Source organism: Balearica regulorum, chromosome 25 (assembly GCF_011004875.1).
Source record: "Balearica regulorum gibbericeps isolate bBalReg1 chromosome 25, bBalReg1.pri, whole genome shotgun sequence".
Classification (NCBI taxonomy): domain Eukaryota; kingdom Metazoa; phylum Chordata; class Aves; order Gruiformes; family Gruidae; genus Balearica; species Balearica regulorum.
This window is the reverse complement of record NC_046208.1, coordinates 1,356,362-1,377,530: the sequence shown is the minus strand read 5'-3', so window position 1 is coordinate 1,377,530 and position 21,169 is coordinate 1,356,362. Positions and strand designations below refer to the sequence as shown.

The following is a 21,169-nucleotide window of genomic DNA, read 5'->3' as shown; positions in this document are numbered from 1 at the left end:
TTGAGTAAAGCAAAGAAAATGAGTTCTATGTAATTCCAGCCTCTTGCCTCAGCTGTCCTGGCAGCAATTGTTGTGAAAATTCAACCCTTGCTTTTGCTGTTTGTTGGCATTTTACAGCCTGTTGCTGCCCGTTGTCACTGCAGCATGTGCAGAGCCGTGTCCTGGGGTGCCCCAGGAGGGGTTTGTTGGGCCGCTCTACAGCTGCTCCGGGGAAACAACCGTCCCAGGCTGGACCCGGTCTGGGTCCCTGCGTCAGCCTTGGGAGTCTCCTGCGGAGCTGGGGCCGGGTCAATACCGGTATTTCAGCAGTTCTTGGCTCCGGGAAAGCTACGAGTTTTTGGGGGGTTGACACCGAAGCCAGGCTCCTGCTTTGAGAAGGGGAGCGCTGCAGGAGCCGGGCCGGCAGGCAGTCTGTCCGCCCGTCCCCGCACACCGCTCGTTGCTTGCCGGGGCCATCACGCCTTTTTGGGGGGAGAAAATTGGTTTTCAGGTAAATTAGCCGTCTGACCAGTCCTCCCTACTGGCAACGTTAATGAGCACCGGGACTAATTAGGGCGGAGCAGCGTCCTTCCAGGAGGGATCGGCGGTGGGGTGGGTCGGTGCCGAGCCGGGTACGAGCCGGTTCCCGGTCCCGGGGCGGCAGCGGGCGGCAGGCGGCGCTGCGCCCCTTCCCGGGCACCGGGGCCGCTCGGCTCCGCGCCCGCCGCCCCCGCCCAGCCCAGCCCCGCACCGAGCCCCGCCGAGCGCTGCCGGCGCCGCCGCCGCCCGGCGATGCCAGCGGCCCCCGGCCGCAGCGGCCCGCGGACGCGGCGCTGATCCGGCGGAGCGGGCGGACGGCGGCCATGGGCAGCGGCGGCCCCGGCCCGCACGGACGGCACCGGCAGGTACGTGCGGCCCGGACGGAAAGTTTGGGGAGGGCGAGGTGGGACGGGACACCCCCCCCCCCACCTCCCCGGGCCGGTGCCGAGCGCGGCTCAGCGGCAGCGCCGTCGGGGCCCCGTGTCCCTGCCCGGTCCCCGGGCCTGTGCGAAGGGACGTAGCGCCCGTCCCGCTGCGGGCTGAGCCCGGCCGGGGGCAGGGCCGTTACCGGGCGGGGAGCCGGAGCGGGGGGAGCCGCCGGGCTCGGCGTGCCCGCGGGCAGCGGCGGCACCGGGGGCGCCGGTCCGGGGCTCCGCGACGAGGGGTGCTCCTGGCCCGGCCCTGCCGCCGCACCGCGCTGCTCGGGTGCAGCGTGTCCCGGTCCCGTATCGCCCCCCGGGCGGTGCGAGGCTCCCCGGTGGGGGGGGGGGGGGCTCGGGCGGGTCTTTGCAGTAAGTTTCTCCGTGTCGGCTCCTGCCGTGTGCTCGGTTACAGGTGACTCCAAAAGAAGAGGTCACCTCTGCCCCCTGCCCACCCTGCGACGGGGGGGGGGGGGGGGGGGGGGGCAGCGCCCGCGGGAGGGGGTGCTCGCCCCGAGGGGGGCCTGGGTCTGGCCACTGGGTCTGGCAGGATCCTGCTGCGGGGCTGAGCTCTGGCCAGGGGTGCTGTTTAGTCCTGGTGAAGCAATTCTGCCAGCCCTGCGAAGCCGCTTGCGGTTTCAGGAGGCAAAGCGCTGCCGGAGAGCTCTGAGGTTACAGCGGCCAAAAACGCTTCTTCACCATGGAAAGGGAAATCAAGACCAACCATTGCCTGCCTTTGGTGCAAGCTGTCCCCTGCAGCCAAAGCTTTAGGCAGGATGGGATGGGATGCAAGGTTCAGTCTTCCTCTACTTGGTTCCTCTCTGCAGTAACCCCTTTGGTTGGGGTGGACTTGCTTCTGGCTGATGCCAGGCTGGAGTGGGGCAGGGGCACTGGCATCCTGCTGCCTCGTGGCGTGGCTTGAGGGGTGCAGGATGGGGAGTCGTTTGCACGGGCTGGGTGTCCCCCTCACCTGTGAGAGGAGGCTCAGTGGTCCGGAGGACAGCATGACTTGCACCAGTCCCATTCTGGAGAGAGGCAGGAGCAGATCCATGCCGTGGTGTTGGGCAGGGAGCAGGAGTCCCCTGCTCCTGCCGGTTAGCCATCCCTTTTGATACAGGCTTGGGAGACTGTGCAGTGTGCAGGTACCTTTGTCCTGGGAGAGCTCGTCTGTGCTAGGCCACCCACCGCCCAGCAAAGAGCCTGCACAGGTGAGGTGACGTATCTCCTGGGGAAATAATTTGAGCTGTCAAGTCCTCTGCTTTCCTTCACTGACAAGACTGAGCTGCTGTTGACCTTGGGTTTCAATACCCCTGATGAGTGGCCACACGCTGCCAGAGAGAGCGTCCTGGCACTGCGCGAGCCTGAGGCTCAAGCTGTCAGCAGAGCTGACCCTCAGAATGCCAGCGGCGGTGGGGCGGTGGGATTCACCAAGCGAGGGAGCAGGAACAGGCCCATGCTTGGGTGGAATTAGAGTTAAAAACTCTCCTGGTCACCTTGGCTGGGGAGAAAACGCTGCAGACACTGGAGGAATGAGCAAGGAGCCAGAAAGAAATCCACATAGAGGAGAGGAGGAGAGAGCATGCTTGGGGGAAGGAGTCCTCTGCATTTCTGTTTGCTCCCCTGCCATCTTTTTGCCAGGTCGGAGGGCATATGCCTCATGTTGCCTTCACTAGCACATCTGTGGGGCTGGACTGCTGTAAGTGCACCCTGAGTAAGAGCTAAAATGAAGTGTGCAAAAGGACTCGGCTCAACCTGAAGCTCTGGGGCTCGGGCCAGGCTTCCCTGCGGTGGGGTTTCCCTTTGGGGAGGAGCAGTGCAGCGTTCAGGGCAGTACGGAGCATAGGAGGGTGCAAGAGTTACTGCACGAGGCTCCCATCAGCGCAGCTCCGAGCGGACACGCCAGCCTCTTGGGTGCTGCCCCCAGCTCTGTGGTCGCGGTAGCTCTGACTTCCCAGTTCTGCCTGTGCTTGAGCATCCTCAGTGCCGCGGAGGGAGCTAGGAGTTAGCCGGTCTGCTGGCCTGCACTGCTGAACCCCAAGGTGCGGAGGTTGCTGCTGTTGTCAGCTTGTGCTCAGAGGATGGCAGCATCTTGCTGACCAGCTTCCCCAGGGACCCAGAGCCGCTCACAGCTTGTTCCCGGGATGGGCAGCAGCAGAGTGTCTCGGAGGCGCTGGGCCCATGCTCAGCCCGTGCATGTCTGAGCGTTTCCTCCCCTGCCCGGGGTGGAGGATTCAGCACTCAGCTGGTTTTCCAGCCTTGGGGGAGAAGGGAGATGCCCTCTGCCAAGCCTGCCCTGCTGCTTTTGCCCTCTCTTCGGCTGCTGGAGGCAGAGCCGTACTGGAGCTTGTGCCGTGCCTTCCTGGGGGAATGTGGGGGTGTCTCCTTGCTTGTCAGGATCTTTCAAGGAGGCGTCAGCTTCTCGGGAGACTCAGCAGCCTCTCCGCGCTGTTGCCATTGCCTGTGTGCAGCCCACGGAGCTGTGCTTCGGGGTGAGGGAGGGACACAGAGCAGGCAGGGTGGTCTGGGGGTCCAGGACCCCCTCTCATATGAGGTGGGGGGGAGTCGGCTCAAACACTGCTGTTATGAGGTTTGCCAGGTAGCCGCGCAGCACGCGGGGATGTGCAGGATCGTCACGGGGCTGGGGCGTTCAGCCTGTTCCCCAGTCCTGCGCAGTGGGGTGTTTGCTGAGAAGGTCTGACTTTTCGCTTCAGGGAAGTATTAAAACAAAATTGCCCCCTCCAACAGGCAGTGTGACTTCCCCAACATCATGGGAAGGTTTGTGTGCCCGCTGGGCTCTGGCCAGGTTTCCTCCCCGCTCCCGGCACTGCGGACCCCTGGATCGTGCTCTGTTGCACCAAAGCCTGCGCCTCTTCTTGCACCAAACGAAGGTGCCCGAGTTCCCAGAAGTGCTGAAACAGCAGCAGTATGAAAATAGCTTTCGGAAAACTGGCAGAACTGTAGGGCCAGATGTGCACAAAGGTTGACAGTGTTGGAGCTGCGGCAGGGAGGGCTTGTGTCGCTCAGCACAGAAAACCAGCCAATTTGCCAGCCTCCCCCACCTCTCTCAGTTTCTTTTTTGGGTGGAATTCTGCTAACTATAATTATCCAGCTCACACGGACCTTTGCAAACAATGCGCCAGACTTGGAGGACTTGGAGCATAATTTGGCATGACAGAGAGTCCCTCATTAGCTCCGTGGGGCACCGGGCTGCTTTCCAGCCGAGCTGCGGAGGAGCAGTCTTGGCTGGAGGGTCGCAATTTTACGTGTGGTTTTAATGAAGAAGGAGGAAGAAGTCTCTAGCTCCTGTGATCGGCAGAGTGGCCGGGGTCTGGGCTGGTCCCGGTGTGCCCGTGTGTCTGGGGGAGCCCCCGGTGCGGGGGATGGCTTGTGCCCCTGGGAAGGATACGGGCCCGTGCAGAGGAACAGTCATCTCTTCCATGCTGGCTACAACCAAGATTTATCTTCGGAGAGATCCAGGCACTTTGCAGTTACCTTGGGTCCCAGGTCAGACCCAAAAGGCAGAAAGCAGCTAACAAAAAATATTAATGAAAAATCTGCAGAATTCCAAGCAGAACATAACAGAAGAGAGAATGCTGATATTTTCAATCAAAATTAAGTGCTTTGACGTGCCAGAACGCCACTCTTCATTTCAAAATGACATTCCGGGCTGAAAAATTTCAAGTCAGACCAAACATTTGTAGTTGGAGTCTCACGATGATGGAGGTTGATAACTGTCAAAATAACAATTTCTGCGAAGCTGTGTGTTCTAATGGGAGTGGGCGTGTGAGTGGGAGCCCTGAGTGCCTGTGCCGGCATGGCTCCGGGGAGGAGCGTTGCTCCGATGGCCGCTGCCGGGGATGGTGCCTCTCGGCCTCGCGCTCCTCCGAACCCCGTGCGCTCTCCCCAGCCGCCGGCTCGGCTCCCGATGCTCGGCGCGGTGGTTTCCCTTCTGAGTGCGCTGCGGACGGTGCGGGCTGCATTATTGATAACTCTGTGATTTATTTATGCTTCCTTGCCTATATCAAACAGCTCAGCCTTTCCGAGCTAAATATAGTTTGCAGCGGGACCGTGTCCCCGTCCTGTGTGGGATGGAGGCGGCCAGCGGTGCGCCTGCTTTTTTGGTCCAGCTGAGAGATCCGGGGACGTCTCCTGGGGCTTGGCTGCTCTGCTGGGAGCTGCACGGGACGTGTGTTGGTGTCAGGGGCTCATTGCTGCAAGAAAAGCAGAGGCTGGCGACAGCCTCGCGTCTGCTGTCCTCACATCTGGGTTGCCAGATGCGCTCCTTTGTGGGGCAGGACGGATGTGTGCGGTGGCACGTGTCCCAGCCCATCCGGCACCCCCCCACGGGGTGTGGGGGGGTGTGTGTGTGTACACGGGTGTGGAAGGGCATCGCGCCCCGCTCCTGGCTGGCTGCAGTGCTGATGGCCGATGCACGCTCTGCCCCTGGATTTACGTGAAGGGCTGAGCACCCCTAAGAGGGCTGTTGACTTTTTCATTGAGGAAATAGTACGTGTTTTAAGATGGCATCAATATTTACGTGATGGGCTGTGACATCTCTGAAGGGACTCCGACAGCGCAGGCTGTTGTGTGAAAATCGCCGTTCTGAGGAAGGCTCTTGCAGAGCAGATTCTGCTGACAGCCCCGCCGGAGATCGCCTAAATACGGCTTTTACGCCAGGAAGTCGGTGCAGTCTTGTCACATCAGCTCATGCCCGCTTCAGGGAGCGCTGGTTTTCTTCCACGTTAAGCCATCTCGGGTTCATCCTGGTGACGCAGTAGCTCGGGGGGGGGTTTGGGGCTGCCTCTGCCCCGGGGCGGCGGTGCAGGTCTGCGCAGCTCCTCCGATCCCCGAAGCACGGGGCGCAGCCCGAGTGAGGGTTGTGCCGGAGCAGGATCGGTCCCTTGTCACCTGGCAGGCAGGGATGGAGCCAGGAAAGGGGAGCAGGACGCCCACGTGTCCGTGCCCTCCCCGACCACGCTTGAGTCTGCTCCTGGCCAAGCTGACTATCCCGCAGCGTTAATTAGGAGTATTTTCTTACCTCTAAATTTCTTTGCTAGCAAAAAATATGTGTTTCTGTCATATACCTTTCTTTTTTTCTGGGCAAATGTCAACACTTTTGGTGACATTTTCTGTTTGTGGGGTTTTTTTCCAGCTGGGAGAATCAAAATGGAAAATATCATTTTAAATCAGCATTTTGGAATGAAACATTTTTCATTTTGAAATGTCAGTTTAAAACGGAACAATTCATTTTGAAATGCTTCAAAACAAGAAATGCCCTTTTACCACCTCAAATCACTTTGTTTTGATTAAAAATGTCAACGTTTTCTGCTCTGGCACTTCATTATGAGTCTGTTTCACTGTCTCAGCCTGGTCCAGAGCAGATAGAAATCTAGAAGATGGTTGAAAATTAAAGATTTCTTCTCCCAGCAAGCCCAGGTTTGTCCGGTGCCCGGCTGGCATCCCGCGCTGCCCTCTCTGCCTACGTCGGTCCCGGTGGGTGCAGGCAGCGGGGCCGGTGCAGCGAAGCTTTCCGGGGAGGGGACTGCGGGTGCGAGCCTTGCACAAGGCAGGGGCAGCCCAGGCACCCACCCCCCGGCCGTGCTCCCGAGCCTTGGCGGCGTCGCCGCTTGTCTTCGTGGCCTCTCGTTAATAAATTATGATCCGGCACTGAAGTTTTATGGGGGACACGGTTATTTGCCCTGGACCCGGTTAGGTTTCGGCAGGCGATAACGGAGGCCGGGAGGTCGTCGCTTCACCCGGCAGATGCCGAGCGGAGACGTTGCTGTCGGCGCTCGTGCTGCTGCCTGCAGAGCCCCGGAGCCGTTTTCAGCTGCGGGGCCACAGCTGATAAATAGAACAGAGAACATATAAAGCAGTCAACAGTAAAATACCAAGTCTTTGAGGATTTACATTTTTCCTTAAGGGCTCCAGGTGATGTAAAACTCGCCTCCTTGCCAGCACATCCTGCGTGGGACGGGGTGCCGGCAGGCAGTGGTGGTGGCACGTGGCTCTGGTGTGCACAGAGGTGCCAAGCAGAGGTTCCTGGGGGACCGGGTGTGTTCAAAGGTAGCGGACACAGTTTTGCATCTGTGTGATTTATGAATTTTGCAGCCGTACTGAGAGGAGAAGCAACCCCAGAACAAGGCGTTGCTCTGGGACAGCGGGGTGCGTGTCCACCCAGGCATCGGCTGCTCATCCTCATCATCCTCAGCTCCCCGTGCAGCGCCGGCCCCGCCGGGCAGGAGGGTGGCTGGGCCCCGGGACAGCCCGTGTGGTCCGGCCGTCTGTCGGCGAGTGGTCTGAGAAGTGCCCAGCCCCTGCGAGCCAAACCTCGGGCGTCACTGCAAGGGACCTCGGTGACGCGAGAGCGATAACAGCACGTAACCGCACACGGGGAAGGCGATACCTGGCATGACTCACTGCTGAGTTACTCTGGCTCTTCCCACACGCCCTGGGTCTGTATTTGGTATTTGTGATCTGCGTTAACAACGTACTAATAACGTACTATAACGGGCCCGATGTTGCGCTCTCAGTAGTAAAAATCAGGAGCAGCTCCTCCGAAGCGGATGGAGTCACGCTGGTTTTAAGGGGGTGAGCAGGGTTACGGGCTGAGTTCCCGGAGAGCTTTTGGCGTGTGCGACGGGCAGGCGTGTGCTCCTGTGCACGAGAGCGCGTGCGCTGATGTGGGGCCAGCCGAGCCCCGGGGCGTCCCCAGCTGCTCCCAGGGGACTCAGCCGTTCGCACCCCCAGGTCCTGACGGCAGGTATCGCTACCCGTGTTTCTCTTTCTCCTTTCAGATGCGCTGATGTCTGCCCCATGCAAAGCCCTGACCCACCCGAGGTTGGCAGATACGCAGGTGTTAGTGTGAAACCCCAGTAAGAGGTAACTATCGCTCCTCTGTGCTGCTGCTGCTGCGATTCCTTTCTGTCCTGCTGCGATGGCCCCTGCTGCTGAAGAAGTCCGAGCCCGTCGACGGGCAGCGGGTGAACCCCGGGTGCGTGCCCTGCCTCCCGGGGCCGCGTCCCCACAGCTGGGCTACCCCGGTCCCCGTGACAGCACGTGTTTGGGGGCCACACCGCTGCATGCAGCATCGGTGTGTGGGGGCTGCACCTCCCAACCCTCCTCAGCCTCTCTTCCTCCGCGCATCTCTTCTTTTTTTTTTTTTTTTTTTTTTTTTTGATAGAATGAGTGAGAGAGACATACAAAGCCTGAGCAAATGGGTTTTCGTGCTCACTCTCTGCCTTACCACGCTGTGGGGAAGACTGACACTGGCCTCCACCCATCACCGAAGCCATTCAGGTAGGGGAAGCCACATCCTCGTTGTGCGCGTCACGCTTCTGTGCAATCGCCCAGGGCACCCGTAACGCTGGTGGTACCTCGGGGTCTCCATGGGATGCCCAGGGTGGGGGTTACGGGGGGGCCGAGATGTTTGGTGAGGGTCTGTCCCTCGTTCCTGGGTGGGAGGATGAGCGTAGGTGGTCTCGGGTCGTGGCGTGCATCTCTGGGGACCACAGGCTGATGGCCCAGGGGACCTTGGTGTCCGTCCCTGTCACTGGGGTCCAGGCGGTGAGGAGGAGCGTGCCGAAGGCGAGGGGCAGAATCCAGCAAGCAGATGCCGAGAGGCACCGCTGTTTTTTCTCCGGTGCCGCTGTGGCGGCTGTGGGATTTGCATTTCGAGTGTCCATGTGTGCAGGAAACTCCCGGGGCTGCTCCTCGGAGACAGGCAGGAACCTGGAGCCGTGCAGCAGTAAAGCTGTTCCTTGGAGTTATGACTTGTAAATACTTAATATGGGGCATTTAAAAACTGTTGCTTGGTGAGTCTAGCTGGTCTGAGGAGCTGAAAAGCGAATTTCTTCATGTCTGTAGTAAAACCTGAGACACATCTATGTTTTCAGGTTATTGCTGAGGTAATTCTTGGTCTGTGAGCAGCCGAGCCATAACTCTTTCCGTCAAAGTCTCAATGAGTGTCACAAACCACACTTACTATGCGATGGATACTCTCCATTGTAGGCTTTCATTAGAAATACAAATTTTCAGCCCTCTGGTCGTGAAGACCGTCTTGAAACATGGAACAAGTATAAACTGATGTAGAACTGAAAGTCTCGCTGGAAAGCACAGCCTTGTCTCGGGGGTGTTAATTTGTTATTCCCAGCGGTGGCTTCGAGATCCCCCTCTGTGCGTGCGCGTTGGAATGGAGGTTACGTGAGCCCGCGGTTGAAGTTGATCTTTGGAGAAGAGAAGCGGCGGTGAACCCTTTGTACCCATCCTGCCTGGCGCGGGAGCCCGACGGGCCGTGCTGGCGTCGGGTGCGGGGGGGGAACGTGGTCCTTCTCGTGGGGTGTGGGGGGAGGATGGCGTGGGGGGAGCTGACGTTGCTGCCGTGCTGGCGGAGTTGGGCGGCAGAGGCGAGCGCTCGGCATACGGAGCGATCCCGGGGAACGCGGCGCCTGTGTCTCGTGCCTGTGTTTGCAAAAGAAGGTATTGGAGGGTTAATTGGAAACTGGCGGTGCTCTTGCCTGACCCCACACCTAACGCTGTCCTATTTCTGTCATTTTTGCCTGACAGTTAAAGCAGTTCTAATCCTGTAATCCCCATCCTCATCGCTTAAAACCAAAACGTGTCTTCCGGCGTGACTCCCTCAACCAACCAGTCAGCGGTTACCTGCCTTACCCTCTCTCTAACCTGTCGCAGGTGCGTGAGAAGATAAAACTCCTCAGTCATCTCTGGAATGAGTTTTTGGTGCCAGCTCAGGACTCCCGGGATACGGGCTCGGGCACTGCCCGCAGCCGGGCGCTCGCCCGACCTGCCCGGTCCCCGGCAGGAGCGGTTTGCAGGTTTGAGTCAGACCTGGCATTAATAAAGCACCGACTCACCTAGGTTTAAAGTGCAAATGCCCAAGTGTCCTCGCGGGGTGTGAATGAGGTATAAATCTCGCTCCATCCGGGAGGAGACGGGCTCGTGGATTCACGTGCTCGCAGGCAGATTGCTGGGGATTTTTTGCTCACGCAGACTTATCCGCAGTGGACCAAATCTCGTACTTTTTATTCAAGCAAATTCTAACCCACAGCAAAGAGGGGGTTCCAGGAGCAAATACTTAAAAGTTCGACCCCGCTCTGTGTCTGTATGAACATGGTTTCTCTCTGGATTTCCGTCAGCTCAAAGCAGGAATTCACAGCCTGCTTGCTGAGTTCATGGGCTTTATTTTCCTGTTGTCTGCCCTGTGCTTTTGCTTCATTTGGGACAGTTTTTGGTAAAGGTTATGTTTGGAACGCACTTTCATAAGGTTGCATTCCCAGTTGCAAATGATGTTTTTGTCCTAGGAAGCCCGCAGTTATATTTCTGGATGCGGAGTTGAACTGGAGGTGGGAGCGGGGATAGCCGTACCGCTGATGCCTGCCGGTGACCCCCAGAGTCAGAGATGCTGATGGATTGTGTGCAGAAAAGGGCAGGCACATCCAGGGCTTGCGGCCATTCAGAGCATTGTGTTTATTCGCAGCTAAAACCAGGCACGGCACTCAAAAATGAGGGATAGCAGACAAAGATCTTTAATTGTAACGATCCGGCCACAAGGTTTCAGAGCCCCCAAACTCATGAATTTCTTGGAGAGAGAGCCTGGGTGCAGACCCTCTGTTAGCTGTCCAGGGAAGCCCTGCCCTGCGAGCATCTGGCTGCAGAAATGAGATTTAATCACTTGTGCTGCCCCAGCACGTGGGGAATGCTAATGTGTCCCGGCAGAGTGGTGCTTCCCGGGGTATGTGGTTGGATTTAAATAGCCACATGAATCAAGTGCAGAGATTAAGTCATTTGGAAATGGAATAGGAGACTCCTTGGTGAAGAATGATTCACCAGCAATTTAATCCCCCGTATAACGTGGTGAGCTCTACGTGATGAACAAGGCTTGCTTGTCTGGATACAGCTCTTGCAAAGGTGGCCCCAGCATCTTCAGATAAACCTCTCTAATGCTGATAATCAAAGTGCCATCTTTGCCTTCGTTCACTTTCATCACTCATCCCGGAGCAGAAGTAAAGACATTTAGTCAGCTGGGATTTGCTTTTGGGAAATGAGGTTCTCTGAGTGAATGGAGAGCACTGATTTCTGATTATCTCGTAAGAAGAGATTTGCTGGTCAGCATGTCGCTGCTTGGAGTGAAGACAGCAGCTCTGTGGCATTTATTTGTGAGATGCTCCTGCGATATTCCCTCTCGCCTGGGGAAGCGTTGGTTCCTCCATCATGCGCAGCCTTTACATCAAGATGGAATATTTTCCTAAGCCACCTTCTCTGGATGAGGCAGAAGCTGCGCTGGGTGTGTGGGAAGCACCGCTCGGTGCTGCGGAGGAAGGCAGGTTGTTTGGGGGGGGGGCTGTATCCCCTAGCCGCAGCGTGCCCGTACAGGTTCATCTGTCGCACAACGGCAGAACGCTGTCAGCTGCTCTCGACGCAGTCCGGGCATTTGTTTTTCTGCCTTGCAAGAAAAGTGAAGTGATGGGATTTGCACGAGCAGTTCACAGATGTGCAAACCCCCCCCCCATATGCAATGAAAGGGGGACAGAGCATGATCTCGAGTCTGGAGGTGACAAGGTAGTAAAAAAATCCCAACTGACGCGCAGTGATAATGAGCAATAAAAACAAGCCCGCTTCTCTCCAAAACCCTCTTAAATAATACATACATCTAAGGCAGTAGTGATTTTGGGACTTTAATTATTTAGTGAATATTAGTAGTAGAGTTGTTGCGGAGCCCGGAGTACAGATCGCTCACACCACCGGCTGCCGGGGGCTGCCTGCGAGCCGCTCGTCCCCCGGTGCCCCCGAGGCTGTGCTGCCCTCCGAACAGAGTCCCCGCCGGGCACGGGACCTCTACCTCCCTCCCGGGTTCTGCGGGGTCTCTGCTGTGCTGCTCAGGGCACCTGCACCCATGTCACGCACAGCGTTTCGGTGCCCAGGAGGAAGGGGGTTTGATGCAGAGGGTTGGGCATTGCCTGGCAGTTCCATGCATTCAACTTCTCTTCGTTTTACAACTCTCCACCAGCAAGCGGAGCGATATTTTACGCTGAACGTGTGGAGCAATGCCCATGACATACAAAATGTGTCATTTCACGTTATGCCATAAAAAACCCGTGTTCTGCTGCTCACTTAAAGGTCAGCCAGAGTAGGACAGCTTTTTTACTTTATTTTTGCATGCAGGATTCAAAAGCCTTGTGCTCTTACAATGCTTTTATGGTTCCATGAGATAAGATTTTATTTTTAAAAGGGTTCCAGCGGGGAAATACCAGTTAAATGGGAGGGAGAAGCGTGCCAGAAGCGCTGGAACTTATCCCAGGCTCTCTGTGGCTTTCCTGCTCTCAGTGTTAATCACACCATCCATCCGATTTGCATTTTCGGTCTTATCTGGTACAAAGTTTCCTGCTGCTCAGCGAAAGGAGCAGCACCCACGGGGAGCTCCGGAGGAGCCCATCGCTCTCCCTGCGCTCAGGCTCCAGCTCCCTCCTGGCTCTTCCCAGACGTGTGACATAAAAGCCCGGTGTGGCAGGGAGCCCCTCGGCACGGGACCGCTCCTCTCCTCTGCAACAAGGAAAAAAGCAAAGTCTCTTGCTGAAGTCCCGGGAATCACCGTATCCCATGCTGAGGGATTCCTTTGCGTCGCTCGGATGTCCGGGTCCGTGGCACTTGTGTCTGGTGCGGGCGAGGGGCAGGAGAGCGGGTGAATCTGGTGCGTAGGGAGCCGAGATGCTTTACGCCAAGTGGGGCGGCTCTTGCTCCTCTCTCTGTGGGACTGACCTGCTCAAACACAGCCCACAGCTCTGCTGCGAGCTGTCGCTCAGGGAGGGGACGCAGGGTGCCCTGCTGCCACGCTTCCCGCTGGGGCTGGTGCCTGGAGGGGTCTGCACTGGAGAGAAGCGCCTGGGGCAAGTTCCCAGTGTAATTGTGCCCCAGGGCAGGACATCGGATGCTCACAAGACCTGTAGGCAGATGAAGGGACCGGGTCTGGGGGGGGTCCACGCTGCTCCCCCCCAATTCTGCCGTCAGCTCCGCTGCGGGGCTGTGCGTCCCCCCCGCCCCGGGGACTGGGGGGGGCTGGTGCCTTGAGCCTGCCTGACCTCCGTGGTGCGTCCATCTTTGAGCTGCTCCCAGTTTGAATCCCAGAGCAGAAGCAGGCGGGTGAGCTGGGACCAGCCTGCTCCTTGGCGGCAGCTCTTCCCGGGGCAGAGGCGGCTGCTCCTGGCGCTGCGGTTTACTGCCCGACCCTGCTGGCAGTAGCTGCCGGGGCTCTGACTGGCTCTAAGCTGTATGCTTTGAGGGAAAACAAAGACTTTCTGAACCTTTCTCTTCGGAGGCTCGCAGCTGCCCTCCGTGCTCCCTGTACAAGGGCAGACCTGCACCCCGGGCTGGGTCCGACAGGGCTGGAGCACAAAGCGAGAGCATCTCTTGTCACCCATGGGTTTTGCCTTCCCTGGGTGGCCTGCCCGCGAGCTGGAGATGGACCGTGTCCGTCTGTCCTGGTGGGAGCATCTTCCTTGTGTCTGCAGGTCTGCCGAGACAGCTAGGGTCCCTTGGTGTGACTGGCAGGGACACGATGGGTGCCCACGGGCTCCGAGGCTGCGGGTCCGGCACCGCGCTACCGCCGTGCTCAGCCAGCTGCAGTGAGGCAGAGGAGAGGGGAATTTGGCTTTATCTCCGTGCTGCACCTTTTTGAGCAAATTAAAAGGGCTTTGGCATGTTAGCAAACTCTTGCTGCATGGCTGTAATGAGCGATTTCTCAGTTCTGTCTGGCTCTCCCTTGGCTGAACCTTTTTAAATTAGCTGAAAATGAGAAGCCGGAGAGCAGAAGTGAGAGGGAGCAGAGGGGTCGTCTGGCCCTTCCTCCTGGGAAGAGCTCTGCTAATGAAGCTTTGCAGGGAGGCTTTTATAAAAACGAGTCAAACCCACAAAGAGGCGTGAGCACTGAAGTTGGAGGGGATAAAATCCCCCGTTGCGGGGTGGAAGGGGGTGTCTGTGTCAGGGTGTGTGGGGTGGGTGAGTCCTGGACCACAACGTGGTGGGAATGTGGGTTCGTGGTCAGCCAAATCCAAGGACCTCTGCTTATTCCTCAGATTATTTGAAAAATCCCATTAACCATAAAACCAGGGCAAAACAGTCACATTTGTTCTGTAATGAGTTGCTTTCCTTCTCACTTTCACCAAAGTCTACCATTTCTGCATACAAAGAGAATGGAAATTATCATTAAAACTGAATTATGATGGCATTTAAAAGGGAGGATAAAATTTATGGCCAGAGATGCTATTACAAAATACTTCCAGGATAGGTAATTGTGTAATTATTATGGGCAGAAATGAAAGTGATGGTTCATTAAAAGAAAATGACCATGAAATAACAATAAATAAAGCCAAATTAAAGCCGTGGTAATTGCATGGCCCATCCTGCCGGCGTGCCGGCGGGTGCAGGGCACAGGGGTGTGTGGTTTTCGGCCACGGCTCCCGACGGAGCAGACCACGAGGGACGAGCAGTGTTGTCACTGCCCACGTTCACATGAGGATGTGATATTCCTGCACAGTCACGAGTGCGTCTCTGCTCTGGCCCCAGGTGGGCATCGCTGGAGAGCGGATCCTGGGGCAGCTCCTCGGGTCCTGCCCTCCTGTCTCCCGGCCGGTGCTCACACGTGGTGGGAACAGGAGAAGGACGAGCACTGCTTTGGCTGGATGCTGGCACGGCCGGCACAAGCCAGGAGGTTGCACTTGGATCAGCATTTCCCAGCAGGGATGTGAAAAGGCGACTGCAAGGAAGAGGGATTTCCCCCAGTGCCTGGGGAGAGATCTCATTTCCCTCGGCTTTCATTTGAGAAGGTGAAGTGGCGGCTTTCCAAAAGCTCCTGGAAGGCAGGCGGTGTTTGCTGGTGAGCACGGGTACCTGCTGCCTCTCCCCGGGGACCCACGGGAGCGCTCGTTGTGTGGCAGGTCAGCCGGTCCCCTTCGTGTGGCGGTCCCCGCAGAGCCGGGCAGGGGACGCTGGCACAAACCTGCGGCACGATCTCCCTGGGCCAGCCACCTCGCTTTGTGGGGTCGGGGACCCTCCTGGAAGCAGAGCTGGGAGCTGAGGCTGGACGGGCAGGTCGGCAGCTGTCGGTCCGAGCGACAGGCAGAGCCGTGTGTGCTGCGAAGGGGCTGAGGGTGGGCTTGTGCTCCTGGGTACCGCCAGCAGCACGCCACGCTGCTCCCCACAGCCCTGCACGTCCTGCTCGCACCCTTTACCGAGCCTTTCCTCCCGTGGCTGCCGAGGGCTCCCGCACGGCTCTTGCCCCCATCCCGGGGTATGGAAGGGGCTGGGGCTGAGCTGAGGACACAGAGCAGCCGGGTCTGATGCCATGATGGATGCTCGTCTGCATGCTTGTCGGGATGGCACGCTGCAGAAACGCAGCTTCTGCATCCTCTGCGCAGCCTGGCTCCCGCTTGCTGCAGAAATAAAAGCCTGCTCCCGGTGACCCAGGGGATGTCTCGGTGCGTGGCTCCGCACTCGCGCCTCCAGTGCTCATTAAACAGGACCTGCAGGGATCACCCGCTCTCGGGTCATGGCACTGAAGTCTATCCAGCCCTGTTTCGCTCATTTGTATTGTGCTTGTGTGGGCCATTACCTAGCGAAAGTCATTGATTTGCGATGCTAACTAGCTTCTAAACCTGGATCCCAGGGGTGATAAGCCAGCACATTAGTTTTCTTTCTTCCTTAATATTTTAATGGGACTGGGAGGAGGAACAGCAGAGCAGCCCGGATTTCTGATGAACACCATGACATTTCTGTGTCACTGCAGGGTGGCAATGCCTGGTCCTCCCTTCCTCCAGCCAGACGATGCTGTGTGATGGTGAGATGGGAGCGTTGGTTTTAGCTGAAGTTGCAGGTGGTGGTGCTCTGTTTGAAGCCAAAGGCAGCACAAGGCACCATCCCCTCTTGTAGCAAAGCGTGCATCTCATTGTCAGCTGCAATTAACTGAGGCGCTCATTCATTTCAATAAAGCTCTTGGCTTGGCCGTGGCAAGAGGTTATTAATTTGTTGGGTGGGATGGGTGTGAGGGCTGTTAGGAGTAAGAGCTCAGGTGCTGGAAGCCTGGAGCAGGACCAGTGCTTCTCCTTACGGGTAGGTTGGGGAGATGCTGGGCAGAGCTGCATGTATATCAGCAGCAGCCCTGGGGCAATTGCTGGAGTTCGGGCTCTCCCGGTGCCTCGGTCGTGGCACGCACCGGCAGTGCTGCCCGGGGCGGTGAGCAGGAGGTGGTCTGGGGGCTCCGGGGCGCAGCCCTGCGTGACGGCGGCTGTTTCTCCTCCTGCAGTGCACGTAGAGCCCGGCACGTGCGAAGTCATTGCAGCTCACAGGTGCTGCAATAAGAACAAGATCGAGGAGCGCTCCCAGACGGTGAAATGCTCCTGCTTCCCGGGGCAGGTGGCAGGAACAACGCGGGCGGCTCCCTCCTGCGTGGACGGTGAGTACCCCGTGGCTACAAGCCGGGTCCTGTGCAACCCCCCGACTGTGTCTTACCGGTCAGTCCGGCTGGTGTGGGCTTTCTGAAGAGAGGAGACCTGCCCAGGGGCTCCTGCAGAGGGGGAGAAGGAGCATTTTGAGGACACTCTCTGTTAGCACAGCCGCGTTACCCCGCTCCGTGCGGCCCCGGGCTGTGTGCGCCGTGGGTGGGTTGTGGTGCTCCAGCAGTTCAAGCTGCTCCATCGCTGTGCTGGAGCCAAGCGCTGCAGCATCGGTCCCTGCGTGTCTGCTCGCCACACTGCTGCAGCCAGAGGCAGGGACGTGACTCCAGCCGTGCAGCACCATCACCTGCGAGGAGCACTAAGCAAAGCTCAAGCCATGTATATTTTATCGAATGGCATCATGTGGCATCACCGAAGAGCTGATGGGAGCAGCTGCAGCTTCTGCCAGCGCGGTATCGATTTGCTTGACAGCCGGTGTCCTGTGAGCACGTTTGGGTGTAAGACCAAGAAACACCAGGATGAATTGTCAGGGAAGGCTTTCTTTGTCCCAAACGGTTTGTGTGTCACGGTTCCCAAAGATAGGGGAGCCCCCTCTGTTACCCACATCGGGTTACAAGAGCCTAACAAAGTCGAGTAGCAGTAGACGGTCCCTTTGCCTCTGAGAGAGGAGCCTGCAGTAGGTTAGTGACCAACGCCGGTCCCCCTGCTCTGGTGGGGACTGAGGACGGGGCTGTCATCGGGTGGGGAGAGAAAGCAGGGTGCTCCGGAGGCGGGGGGAGTCAAAGGATGCCGGGCAGGCGACCAGCGGCTCCTCCGCAGTGTCGCTGCCAAGGTGCGTCGTGCCAGAGAGGGGCCGCACCTCCCGCCCTGCCGTCCCGCACCTCCCGGAGCCAGGCAGGGCTGGCAGCCTGTCCCCCCCGCTGCCGGCCCAGAGCAGCCTCCCCAGGGTTCTCCGTGCCCCGCGCCACTGTCGCCCTCCTCTCCCCCAGCCTCCATCGTGCTGCAGAAGTGGTGGTGCCAGATGGAGCCCTGCCTCGACGGGGAGGAGTGCAAGGTGCTGCCCGACCTCTCGGGCTGGAGCTGCAGTAGCGGCAACAAAGTGAAGACGACCAAGGTACGTCCCCTGGCAGGGTGCTGGGGGGAAGCCCGGGGCAAGCAAAACCCAGGAAAGCGTCCCCGAAGAGTTCTCAGGGGAAAGGGAGAGCCTCGGCTTCTCCAAACCACGCGCCGTTTGTTTCGGATGCAGAGCTGAGGGTCTGGGCTGTGCTGGTGTCACCGGTGCTGGAGGGGCCGGCGGGGGTAGCGCAAACCCCGAATGGGTCCCACGGCTTTGCTGATCGATAACTCCCACGGGGAGGCTCGGGAGGAGGGGGCTGTGTGGCTCAGCCCGTGAGCAGACGTGTTGGGGATCTTTCCGTACGAGCCCAGGGCTGCTCTGCCGTCCTGGCTGCTCCCCAGCATCTCCCCGCTGCTCCGGGGCAGCAGGTGGCTCGTCCCAGCCGAGTGACACAGCCCTGAATCCGTCACCGCTCCTCCGTCTGAGGCAATCATCTGTGACAGAGTGCTACATGATTATTATTTTCATGGCTTGCTGAATGCCCCAAAGAACAAGGTATAATTAAAATTTTATCAAACTCATTAGTAATTACATATATGCCATGGTTAATCAGTTGCATAATTTTGTAATCATTGTTCATACTGTTGAGTGCAATTATTCCTTATGCTTTAGTTTTTCTCACCCCACATCCCCTGCCATAAAATTATCGTATTAAGTGATGTTGGGATTTTTTTTCATTATTGCTATTATTTTTGTGCACAGAAAGCACTTTCATGCTCAACTGTTTTTATGGATGTCCGAGAGGTTCCTCTGGCCCTGGGCATCCATCATTGACTCCTAAATGCAGCACTACGTTTAGCTCATTGTCTTTTTCCCATCTTAATATCGTTTATTTATTTGTCCCCCAGCTGCTGACTTAGCCCAAAGCCTCTGCTCCGGCTTTGCTGTCCTGGGCTCTCACTGGGGACCGTTCCCGTCTGCAGGACCCCAGGGCGTCCGCTCTCCTCCCTCGTCCAGCAGCCCCGACCTCCGTGGCCATCCTCCCAGCACCCCTTTTGGCTCCCTTGCCATCCCTTAGGCAGGCAGCGTTTTGGAAAGGCAGATTTATGTTTTCAAAAGGACTTTGGGTGATTTTGGGTGACTTTGGGTGCCCCCTTAAGAACTATGCCAGGGGATTTGCCCCTCCCAGACCCCCAGTGGAAGCTGTAGCCAGAGCACAGGGTTCACAAACAATCCATAAACTGAAATTTGGAATGACCACCCCATTAAACAAATGCAAAGAGCAAATCGGATTTGCATCTCCTGAGGCTGCTCGCTGACAGTTTGCGGACGGGGGAACGGGCTGGATGTGTTGGGTAACTCACCCCCTGCAAACAGATTGACCGTTCCCATCAGCAGGCGCCTGCCCCACTCTTCTCCTCTGCCCGCAGGTCACACGATAGCCTCCGTGCAACTCGGCGGCACGGACCAGCCTCCGTGCGGGTCCCCGGTGCTCTGCAGAGCCGTGAGCAGCAGGATGTGGCCCAGGTGATGCCTGCAGAGTCAGGATGCTCCGGGGCTGCTGTCCTGTGTCTGCTGGCGGGACCATGCCAGGTACCGGATCAGAGCATCTGCTGAGCGCTGGCTTCCTTGGAGGCTGCAAGTATGGGACCCCGGCAGAGCTGCAAGACTCCTGTCACTCCACGGTCCCCTCCTGCCCCGTGGCCACACTCGCTGACCAAGAAACGGGCTCATTTTCCCATCCTCTTAAATAAAATACTCCAGTCATGTAAGAGCTGTTGACAATACAGAGACAGACAGACAGCGGTCCTCCAAAATGGGCTTTATTCTGAAATAGCTGAAATTATTGCTGTGAGTCGCCTTTCCCCATCTCCCAAGACGTTGAATCAGGGTCGCCGTCAGGAATTGGGAAGTCAATGGTTGTGTGAACCCTCCGGTTTGGCTCACGGCTCCTGGCCCGGTGGGTTCCCAGGAGCGGGCACTGAGCTCCGGGCCTGACCTGGAATCGCCCCGGGGGGCTGCTCCGGCCCCGGAGCGTTGTGCTTTCCCTGCCCCACCGCCCGGCTGCTGTGACCATGTGTGGCTGACGCGGCGGCGTGGCCGGGGGTGTCTGACACCCCGTCAGTCCCCAGAGATGGTGAAATGTCTCCATGGAGCATGCTGCTGGTTTCTCCTTCCTCAGTAATTGCATTAATCAAGCTGCGAGTTTAATATCTGTTCTCTACTGTGCAAGTCCCAGGCACCAAGTTACTGCTTGTGTTTGCAATCGAATTTCAGAATAACGTGCGGGGGAAGCCCTCTTCTGCCTGCGGGTCTGGTGTGCCTGACACTGTGCAGATGCCCAGCCAGAGACCCAGATCGAGCCAGGTTTTGTTGCATTCATTCAAAATAAAGAAAAATGTACCATCTCCTGGCCCTGAGCTCGTGACCTTCTCCAGGATGCACCGTTTCCCCTGGCTGGGCAGCTCGAGGGGGAGAGGATGGGAGCCCTGAGGTCCCGGTGTCGGCGGGGCTGGGGACACCGGGGCTGCCGCACTCGCGGGGCCAACGGCACGTGGCCTGAGCAGGAGCATCGCTGCGGGGAGCGGGGCCAACGCCTCCCCGGGCACCCCAGCTCCGTGACCCGCACAGGGGGATGTGCTGGCTCAGGAGGGACGGGGGGGCTGGAGCCCGTGCTCCGGCTGCCACCGGCAGGACTCATTATTTAAATGTTTTTGTAATGGGGTACGTCATACCTGCTCCAGATGTGATGTAAATAGCGGACTGTGAAATAATAAATTCATTTTAATCTCTGCAAAGGATCTTTTCATTCAGCAGCGAAGGGAGGCTTCGGGAGTGCTGCTCTTGCCCACCAGATCCGAGGCGGAGGGGCTGGTGGCTCTGCCCCGGCCGTTCTAATCCCAACCGGCTCACGCGACGGCAGCCGCTCTCATTACTCCTGCAACTGTCTAATTCTCTGGCTCAATAAAACCTTTTGGCTGAGACTTTACACTCTCTAATTACACGTTGCATTAAAAAGGCATACTCTTTCATTTAGCCAAACCGCAGAGGAACAGTTCAGGTGATGCTCAACGGGCCGATTTTCGTCTCGATTTCACTGACATTGCCGCAGGGATGCGTCTGCCCATGTCTCTCCCGTTTCCACACGCCGAGATCTGATCGGTGACAACCTTCTTGGGCGGGCAGGTAGCTGTGCCTCGGGGCCGTGGCTGCTGATGTGCTGCCGGCGCGGGCACAGCGTTCGTCTCGTCGTGGCCCCTGCATGGCTCAGCTGCTGGGTTACCCAGCAAAGGGCTTTCATTTTTTGTAAAGTGTTTGGATACGCTTTTTGTTACTACCCGTTGCACTGGCTGGAATGGTTTGAAGAGCAGCAGTGGGCAAAGTCCAGCAGAGGAGGAGCCGGCAGCTGCCTGCGGCTGCCTGTGCGCCCATGTCCGACGTCGGGACATTGCTGATGGAACAGCCCTGGCTGCGTGGTGGCTTTCTGTCCTGGGGCTGGCACAGCTGAATGACCAAAAATACCCTTGAAATGGCTTTCCTCCATCAAAGGAGTGAGATGAGCCAGGGCCCCGAGTTATCCGAAGAAGGGATGCACAGCAGGAGCCTCCTTCCCTGGGGAGGAAAGACTAAGATGGACAAAAGATACAGGAAAAAACCACCGTCAGCTTTCTGTACCTCTCCTGATGCAGAGCTATATCTGGGGGGACATC

General features: G+C 57.8%; 1 protein-coding gene across 2 annotated transcripts; it reads left to right on the top strand.

The window, feature by feature from the left end:
* Positions 1-730: 730 nt before the first annotated feature.
* Positions 731-20,836, top strand: TAFA3 (TAFA chemokine like family member 3). 2 transcript variants are annotated; one of them, XM_075775683.1, is made up of 6 exons: positions 731-884; positions 7,736-7,820; positions 8,122-8,237; positions 16,252-16,401; positions 17,392-17,516; positions 18,890-20,836. In XM_075775683.1, exons 3-6 carry the CDS (start codon positions 8,123-8,125, stop codon positions 18,899-18,901), a joined length of 402 nt encoding a protein of 133 aa, XP_075631798.1. In that variant the 5' UTR covers positions 731-884; positions 7,736-7,820; position 8,122; the 3' UTR covers positions 18,902-20,836. The 2 variants fall into 2 exon arrangements, with proteins under 2 accessions (XP_075631798.1, XP_075631799.1); XM_075775684.1 differs by lacking the exon at positions 18,890-20,836 and adding an exon at positions 18,368-18,595.
* The last annotated feature ends 333 nt before the right edge of the window (positions 20,837-21,169 follow it).

What these genes read in the sequence shown, in the direction of transcription:
- TAFA3 (XM_075775683.1), top strand. Translation starts at nt 8,123, where the DNA reads ATGAGTGAGAGAGACATACAAAGCCTGAGCAAATGGGTTTTCGTGCTC. An exon ending in CCATCACCGAAGCCATTCAG is followed by an intron (nt 8,238 to 16,251) that starts GTAGGGGAAGCC and finishes CTCCTCCTGCAG; the next exon opens with TGCACGTAGAGCCCGGCACG. An exon ending in GGCTCCCTCCTGCGTGGACG is followed by an intron (nt 16,402 to 17,391) that starts GTGAGTACCCCG and finishes CCTCTCCCCCAG; the next exon opens with CCTCCATCGTGCTGCAGAAG.